The 10000-nt window shown below is 40.0% G+C and overlaps 2 protein-coding genes across 2 annotated transcripts in view; one reads left to right on the top strand and one right to left on the bottom strand.

Annotated features, from left to right (window-relative positions):
- The window catches only part of ascc1 (activating signal cointegrator 1 complex subunit 1), a 192131-nt gene that overhangs the window by 96207 nt on the left and 85924 nt on the right, over positions 1-10000 (top strand). The gene's annotated exons all lie outside the window — the stretch shown is intronic.
- Positions 3328-10000, bottom strand: part of LOC137496858 (neuropeptide FF receptor 1-like) — a 38218-nt gene continuing 31545 nt past the window's right edge. Inside the window, exon 4 of the mRNA XM_073918964.1 lies at positions 3328-5905. Coding sequence (XP_073775065.1) covers positions 5134-5905 — 772 coding nt within the window. The 3' untranslated portion in view covers positions 3328-5133. The remainder of the gene's footprint in view (positions 5906-10000) is intronic.

The raw sequence follows: 10000 nt of genomic DNA, 5'->3' as shown, positions 1-10000 counted from the left end.
GAATAGATGGATTCACAAATTGGATGGATGGATGGATGGATGGATGGGTTCACAAATGATAAAGATGGATGGATGGATTCACAAATGATATGAATGAATGTATAAATGGATTCACAAATGAGATGGATGGATGGATGGGTTCACAAATTAGATGGATGAATGTATAGTTGGATTCACAAATGATATAGATAGATGGATGGATGAATAGATGGATTGACAAATGATATGGATGGATGGATGGATGGATGAATGGATGCATGAATGGATGGATTCACAAATGACATGGATGGATGGATTCACAAATGATATAAATGAATTAATGAATAGATGGATTCACAAATTGGATGGCTGGATGGATGGATGGGTTCACAAATGATATAGATGGATGGATGGATTCACAAATTAGATGGATGGATGTATAGTTGGATTAACAAATGATATAGATAGATGGATGGATTCACATATGATATGGATGGATGGATGGATTCACAAATGAGATGCATGGATGGATGGACAAATGGATTCACAAATGATAAAGATAGATGGATTGACAAATTGGATGGATGGATAGATGGATTGACAAATAATATTGATGTATGGATGGATGTATAGATTCACAAATGGGATGGATGGATAGATGGATTGACACATTGATGGATGGATGGATGGATGGATTCACAAATTAGTAGATGGATTCACAAATGATATGGATGGATGGATAGATGGATATACAAATGAGATGGTTGGATGGATGCATGGATGGATCGATGGATGGATATACAAATGAGATTGATGGATGGATGGATGGATGGATGGATGGATTCACTAATGCTATAGAGGGATGGATGGATTCACAAATGAGATTGATGGATGGATGGATGGATGGATGGATTCACAAATGATAAAGCTAGATGGATGGATTCACAAATGAGATGGATGGGTTCACAAATGGGATGGATGGATGGATGGATTCACAAATTAGATGGATGGATGGGTGGATTAACAAATGAGATGGATGGATGGATTGATGGATGGATGAATTCACAAATGATGAAGATGGATGGATGGATTCACAAATGGGATAGATGGATTCACAAATGGTATGGATGGGTGGATGGATAGATGGATTCACAAATTATATAGATGAATGGATGGACGGATGGATGGACTGACTCAAATGATATAGATAGATGAATGAATAGATTAACAGATAGATGGACAGCTGGATAGATGGATGGACAGACTCAAAAATGAGGTAGATGGATGGATGGATTGATAGATGAATGGATGGATGGATAGATAGGACTGACGGACTGACAGACTCAAAAATTATATATAGATAGGTGGATGGATCGGTTGATGGATGGATAGATAGCTACATGGATGAATTGATGGATAGATACATCAAATTGACAGATGGATGGATAGATGGACGGACAGACGGATGGACTCACAAATTATATAGCTGAATGTCGGGATGGATGGATAGATACAATGATGGATAGGTGAACTGATTGATGGATTCACAAATAATACAGATGTTTGAATTCACAAATGAGATGAACGGATGGATGGAAGGATTTACAAATTATATGGAGGGATGGATTGACAGATGAGAGATCGAGAGAGAGATCGAGAGATGTCGGCTGTTTTACAACACATTTATTTATTAAGACACAGGCTTTCACAGGCATTTTGACATTTTCACGTTTTTGCTGCTTAATTTCAGTAATTACCCTTCAGCGTTTTCTGAAGACACAAACACACTTCACACAGGATGATTCATGACTGCTGCTGCTTTTACAGAGCGAAGAGCTTTACATAAATCTGCATATCAATCAACACATACAGTAAAACAAACCCCAGTACAGCACAAGTCATCAATGACTGAACACATTCACACGCTTTTCTAGCTCTTGAATGAATGCGTTCCTCAGGGGATGCACATTAATGCCACATGCTAACATGCATCGCTCTTTTAAAGGAACAGTACGCTCAGAAATCACTCTGAACATCAATTAAAAACACACAGGAGAAAGTCTGAGCTTCTGTTTTCTGTGGAGCATAATTCATTTTTTAGAAGATCCAGAAAAGCATCATGCAGATCAGATAATCAGGGTGAGTGTCTATATAATTCTGCATATTCATTTTGGGTGAACTCAGTTTAGGGCTTCATGATTGAAAATATATTGCGTTGTGGTTTCTCAAACTGGGCATTTAATTGTTTATTTCACATGTAGATCTGATGTTTTTAGCAACACAGTGAAGGTTTCTCCACATTTAAGTTGTTTTAATGTACATTTTAGGATCTTGATCCATGCAAAAATTTCATTATTAGTTTTTATTATTGATATTTTTAATAAAGAGCTTGTCAAAAAAAGGATAAGCTTGGCCATTTTGTTTTACTTTACAATGAAATATTTCCATATTAATAGTCATATTATTATTATTACATTTTTTCTAGACTAGACAGTAATATTACTCCGTTGTAAAATATTATAATAAGTTTGATATAGGGGAGAGCGAGGCACAGAGTAACACTTTTTGGTTTTGGTCAAATATTGAATAAATTAATGGGGTTTATACAAACCATTTTTTTTTACCAGTAATGAACAAGCCTCTCCAACAAATGAGCACTCAAATTATGATCGCCGGAGCTATGGTTTCTGTGCAGTATTGCCAAAAGTGCCAGGAGTAAAGATGTTACTATTTACTCCACCTGCGGGGCAAGATGGAACACAGTTAGTTTAATTGGTGTCCAACAGTGTGGCTGAATTTTAACACCCTGTTACTACTAACCCTGCTGTGTCATGTTTTCCTCAAAACTGGCTTAGCAGTGTTTCTCTTTCAAAATGGTTTCATCTTTTAGCCTAGAAGACGGCAATCACAACAACATAAGACTTTGCTGACATACTTTCACTGATTCTTTTAAAATACAAAAAATATTGAGTACAATAAAAAATACTTTTATGCTGCAAAAATGTTTTTTTTTCTGTGTTTCTCGTCCAAATTTCACCAAACTTTTTCAATAATTGTCAGGAAGACATCTGCCGACACTGTGGTGAAAACCTCAGAAGCATGGTTAACCCTGAGCAAATACCTTAAAACTCTGTGTTAAACTTAGCCCCGTGTTACTTTGTGCGTCGCGCTCTATAGAACAATATCTTATTATTAGTAATATTCTTATTAGTATTGTGTTATTAGTTATTATTAGTACAATTTATTATAAAAAATATTTTGCTGTCAAATAACTTATTATTATTATTATTATTATCAATAATAAAATATTTCTGTAATATTTATAATTATTTTATTTTACTTTTTTTTCATATTGATATTAGGGTTTAGTCCTATAAACAAACAAAACTACTTTGAAGTGAAAATACATTTTTTCCCCCAAATCAGGCAGCTCTACCTGCAGTGGCAGTGTGTGCTGCAGTGCTTTCAGAAGAGCAGCAAACAGTGAGCATTTTAAAAAGCGTCTCTTCATACGCAGATCAGTTCAGAGAGGGTGGACAACAGCACCACCATCAGGAGCATGTTGATCTGTGGAAAATGCTGCGACAGACGGTGTCTGACTAGTTAGATGGTGATACAAATTAAAAATAGCATATCATTTACATTTTTTAAACTAGCCTTGAGTGCCATCTGCTGTTTAAAACATTCCTAGAGCGCCCTCTTTTGTTCAAAACCAGCCTAGAGCGTCCTTTTCTGGTCAAAATTAGCCTAGAGTGTCGTATTCTGTTTTAAACTAGCCTAAAACGCCCTCTTGTGGTCAAAACTAGCCTAGAGTGATGTTTGTTATTCAAAACTAGCCTAGTACACCATCTTCTGTTTAAATCTAGCCTAGAATGATTTTTTTAATTCTAAACTTGCCTAGAGCGCCCTCTTCTGTTCAAAACTAGCCTAGGTCGCCATATTCTGTTCGAAATTTACCTAGAGTGACATTGGCTGTTCAAAATTAGCCTAGAGTACCATCTGGTGTTTAAAACTAGCCTAGAGCACTATCTGGTATTCAAAACTAGTCTAGACCTCCTTCTGCTATTTAAAACTAGCCTAGAGCACAACCTGCTGTTTAAAACTAGCCTAGAGCACCATCTGGTGTTCAAAACTAGCCTAAAGCACCATCTGGTGTTTAAAACTAGCCTAGAGCACCATCTGGTGTTTAAAACTAGCCTAGAGCACCATCTGGTGTTTGAAACTAGCCTATAGCGCCATCTGGTGCTCAAAACTAGCCTAGGGCACCATCTGCGGATCAAAACTAGCCTAGAGCACCATCTGCTAGTTAAAACTAGTCTAGAGCGCTGTATTCTGTTCAAAACCAGCCTAGAGCTCCATCTGCTGTGTAAAACTAGCCTAGAGCACCATCTGCTGTTTAAAACCAGCCTAGAGCAACGTTTGTTTACTAGTGTAAAGCGCCATCAGCTGTTCAAAATTAGGCTAGAGTGCCATCTGGTGTTCAAAGTTAGCTTAGAGCAGCATGTGGTGTTTAAAACCAGCCTAGAGTGCCTTTTTCTGTTCAAAATTAGCCTAGAGTGCCATCTGGTGTTCAAAACTAGCCTAGCGCGCCATTGGCTGTTTAAAGTTAGCTTAAAGCGCCATCTTGTGTTTAAAACCAGCCTAGAGTGCCATCTTCCGTTTAAAATTAGCCTAGAGCACCATTTGGTGTTTAAAACTAGCCTAAAGCGCCATCGGCTGTTTTAAATTAGCAGACAGTGCCATCTGGTGTTATAACAAGCCTAGAGCAACGTTGGTTGTTCAGAACTAACCTAGAGCGCCATCTGCTGTTTAAAACAAGCCTAGAGGTCCTTCTGCTGTTTAAAACTAGTCTAGAACCCAGTCTGCTGTTAAATACTAGAGCGCCATCTCCTTATAAACATTCCCTAGAGCGCCCTCTACTGATAAACCATTCCTAGAGCGCCCTCTGCTGATAAACCATTCCTAGAGCGCCATCTCTTGATAAAACTTCCCTAGAGCGCCCCCCGCGGATAAATGTTTTCTTGAGCACCATCTGCTGTTCAGAACTACCCAAGAACGTCATCCGCCGAAAACTAGCCTGCAGTGCCATCCACTGTAAAAACTTGCCTCAAAGAGCAGCGTGAGCATTTTACAAAGCGTCTCTCCACATGCACATCAGTCCAGATCCTCCAGCACCAGCTCATCATGCTGTTCTCCATTACAGAAGTCTCTCCTGTCGTTCCCCTGAGCGTCTCTATCCACAAACACACGGTTGTGTTTCCACGTGCCGTTGCGTCTGGGCTGCGGCGGCTCCACTAAACACATCCCCATCTTAAACGCCGCCTGAAACCCCCGCCGGAAATTCTCATTAAAATACCCATAGACTATTGGATTGACGCTGCTGTTGAAGAAGGCCAGCCAATGGGCGAACGGGAACACGTAAACAGCCACGAAATCCAACTGAGCCTCCGTCAGGTTTCCGTAATCCGTCAGCATCATGAGGATCCAGAGCGGCAGCCAGGAGACGGTGAACAGCAGCGCCACCATCAGGAGCATGTTGACCACGCGCAGCTTTCTGCGGAAAACCCTCCGGCTCTCGTCCTCCGCCTGGGCGTCCCGGATTGATGCGGGCGACCGGACCAGCTTGAGGGCGATGCGGGTGTACATGATGGCGATGAGCGTGACCGGAGCTAGGTATATGTGTGAGAAGAGCACGGTGGTGTAGATCTTCCTCATGCTCTGGTCAGGCCAGGCCTCCCAGCAGGTGAACAGCGGGTACGTGATGTTGTCTCGGTCCACCATGAAGTGCAGGACGTCCTGCGAGACGGTCAGCGTGACGGCAGACGGGCACATGATGGCGATGGCCAGAGCCCAGATGAAGGCGATGGTGATGATGGCCTGGCGGCGTGTCAGCTTCTGCTGGAAGGGGTACACAATACATCGAAACCTGCAAACACAGCAGAAGGAGAACTGTCAGAACTCCACCACTTCAGTCATGTTTATTCTTGTTTTAGACTCTCATGTCTTGTCATTTAAATGTCTCTTGTCTTTCTGTTCTGAATGCACAGTCCTGAGGGAGCTGGATGTTCTTGCCTTTGTAGTGATCCCATTCACACGAGGCTTCAGCGTCAACGCTTGACTGAAGGCGTGTCTGAAGTTGGAGCTGAAACGATCGTCATAGAAGCATCAGCCAATGAAATTCAGTCAGCAATAGGCCACTGTCTGAGCTGGTGTATTTGCATACAGCGATCTGATTGGCTGACGCTTCCGTCGGCGCTTGAAAAGTTGAGCTAGTCCCAACTTCTGCAGCGAGGAACGCTTCTGAAGCGGCGCCGACGGATCCACAATGCAGTTGGGCAACACCTGACGTCACCCATTCAAAGTGAATGGGAAGCGTTGACGCTGACGCCCCGTGTGAATAGGGCGTAAGGAAGTTCAACCAACTCTGAGTTTAAGCTTGAACTCTGAGTTGGAATACCAAAATGATTAAAAACTCTTCAAGGAGGTCTCGGTACGCTTATTTGGTCCGCTTTTGGTGCGCACTCCAGTGCGATTGCTACATGCACACCTGCCCAAACGAACCGCTCCAAGAGGGACAACCAACTCTAGTGCCATTCAACTGAACTAAATAAAGCAGGAGTGAAAACACCCTAAGGTTCCCACTTTTACAACAGATTTAAAAGTGCACTTGTGTGTCTGCCTTTTATTGATCAAGCAGAGGTTGATATGACGTTTAGAATGTACGCAGAACTAAAATGCAGTTTTGAGAGCAAGTAATAATCTCATTAATCAAGTTACAGCACATGTCCTGTCCAATTTAAGCTAATTATTCATTAACTCTTGTACGTGACTGCTCTTTTTGTGACTGACATTAAGGCAGTAGCTGTGTTTCCATCCAAAAATGCTAATTAAATTTATTTGCAAAACTGTAATTTCACATGAAAGACATGCGAATAACGCAGAGTTTCCATCCAACGAATCAAAGAGAACAAAATCGTCACTTCCTGGTTAACTGCTGCCAAATATCAACAGTAAAAACTGAATTATACTGCGGCAGAAGAAGCTGCGTCATTCTTTTCTTCAGAGATGCTCTTCTGCAGAGCTCGGTTGTAGCGAGTGCTTATTTGAGTTACTGTTGTCTTTCTATCAGCTGGAACCAGTCTGGCCATTCTCCTCTGACCTCTGGCCTCATCAGCAAGGCATTTGCGCCCACAGAACTGCCGCTCACTGGAGATTTCCTCTGTGTCGGAGCATTCTCTGTAAACCCTAGAGATGGTTGTGCGTGAAAATCCCAGTAGATCAGCACTTTCTGAAATACTCAGAGCAGCCCGTCTGGCAGCAACAACCATGCCACGTTCAAAGTCTCTTAAATCCCCTTTCTTCCCCATTCTGATGCTTCGTTCACACCAGACGTGGAACTCGCGGATAAATTGCGCTATTCACACGTAAATGGCCGCGTGAACATTTGAGTTTACTCGCTTTATTCGCGCATCATATTCCCTTCAGAACAGACGCGGATTCGCGTGATGGACAGGGCTTCTGTCTGCTCGGTGACTCTAGCTTCATAGCTAAATGGCTAACATGGATTTTATTGAGAAAATAACAGTGCTTATGTGTTTTATGAAGACTGAAAAACCGCGTCGATACATTTAGTGCCGTGTTTGAGTCCACTACATTCTTTTAGAGGTGCATCCAGCTCTGTGAGCTTATAAACTCCTCCAGAAACTGAACCTGGATGACGGAGGCTTTCAGCGGTGCTTCTGACTGAGCCCAGCCCAGTTTGACGAACTTTTTGTCGGTGTCGGCTGGAGGATTTCCCCCGGGACACCAACAACAGGTGTACATTACAATCACGCCCCCACAAGAGCAAGCTCCTGATTGGTTAACATGTTTGTCTGCGCGAATGTCCGCTGAAGTTCAGACTTTTGAACTCGAGCAATTCGCATGAAATGCTCGTCAAATGCGCAAAACGCTCAATTCACGCTTCGCCATTCGCGCGTATCGTGCCGCAGGATGTCTATTCCCGCGTTTGCATTGACTTAACATGTAAACCACTCGTGCTTGACGTGCGTTCACCATGTAATTGGCTGATTAGGAAGTTTGCGTTAACCAGCAGTTGGACAGGTGTACCTAATAAAGTGGCCGGTTTACTATATATATATATATATATATATATATATATATATATATATATATATATATATATATATTGTAAACCGGCCACTTTATTAGGTACACCTGTCCAACCGGTTTACAATATATATATATATATATATATATATATATATATATATATATATATATATTGTAAACCGGCCACTTTATTAGGTACACCTGTCCAACTGCTGGTTAACGCAAACTTCCTAACGCAAACTTCCTTTATATATTGTAAACCGGCCACTTTATTAGGTACACCTGTCCAACTGCTGGTAAACGCAGACTTCCTTATATATATATATATATATATATATAAATATATATATATATATATATATATATATATATATATATATATACACCCCATAATTATATTGATTACATTTGAATATTGATATATGTAAATATTTTTGAAACATGCACTGCAAAAAATGATTTTCTTACTTGAGATTTTTTGTCTTTTTTCTAGTCCAAATACCTAAATCATAAATCAGGAGTTTTCTAGACAAGCAAAACATATTGTCCTGTTTTGAGAAATAATATGCCAAAATTAAGTGAGTTTTTCCTTAAAATAATCTGCCAATGGTGTCAGCTAAAAAATCTTATGTCTAAAGGAAAAACAAGATTATTTTGCTCACTCCATTGGCAGGTTATTTAGCTTGTTTTAAGGAAAAAACTCACTTCGTATCCAAGTAAGAAAAGCATTTTTTGCAGTTGCACATGGCTATATTGTAAAATCCAAATATGAAGTTGAATGTCATGTATTCCAGCATGTCTGCTTTTGATAACCGCTGTATGGACGGTGTACTTTCTCCAAAGTGAAAATTTTCCGCCAGAGTTCCTGTAAAAGCAGACTGTGATAGAGACAGCAGGACTCACTGAACCGTCACTCTCAGCCTCTGCTTGCAGACTGTGGGCGATTCACGGCCGAGAGCACAGATTCAGCCTCAGAAAATTACTGCGTCCACAAAAACAATGAGAAGTGGCAGAAAATGTGGAGAATCTGTCAGCTTCTTTATGTTTGTAAAGCCGCATCGTGACAGGTTTTCAGGAGGAAGGAGACGCTCTCATTGACACTGCTGTTTCTGCTGCTGCTAATTGGCCTTTTTAAGCTTTTTTAATAAATGTGCGTTCAGTTTTAACATAAAGGAAATATGCGTCTGCTGTTTTAGCACATGGAGACTGTCTGTTGTTGACTAAGGTTTAGAGCAGTGGTGTCCAAACTCGATCCTGGAGGGCCGGTGTCCTGGAGAGTTTAGCTCCAACCCTAATCAAACAAACCTGAAGCAGCTAATCAAGCTCCTACAAGATACACTAGAAACTTCCAGATGTGTTGAAGCAAGTTGGAGCTAAACTTTGCAGGATGCCGGCCCTCCATGACTGAGTTTGGACACCCCTGGTTTAGAGCCTCAAAAAACACAAATCAATAAATGAATTAATAAATTAAATTGACATTAAAAATGCAAAAAAATCATAATAATTAAGAATAAAATGTAAAGTACAAAAAAAAAGAGTAATTTAAATTCTGATAGTCAAATTTCTTCAATTAAAAAGTCAGAAATATGAAATAAAAATCAATATTAGATTCAATTAAGACCAAATCAGGTCATTAGAAAAAGTAAAGTATTTGAGATATTAGAATGAGAGATTAAAATTGTTTTTACAGTCAAAATTCTGGCTTAAAATCAAGACAAACTTAAAATATGTTATTCACGATTTTAAAACGTAAATTTCTGGGATTGAAAAATCTACATTATGAAGCAAATTCATTATTAGACTTAAAAATAACAAAAATAATTTTTGCAAAAGTAAAATATTTGAGAAGAAAAACTCAGATTAAAGTCAAAATGATGACCAACTGTTAATCTTAAATAATGACAGAAGG

The sequence above is a fragment of the Danio rerio genome, chromosome 12, assembly GCF_049306965.1.
Source record: "Danio rerio strain Tuebingen ecotype United States chromosome 12, GRCz12tu, whole genome shotgun sequence".
Lineage (NCBI taxonomy): Eukaryota > Metazoa > Chordata > Actinopteri > Cypriniformes > Danionidae > Danio > Danio rerio.
Note: the sequence above shows the minus strand (reverse complement) of the source record. Positions and strands in the feature narration are given on the sequence as shown.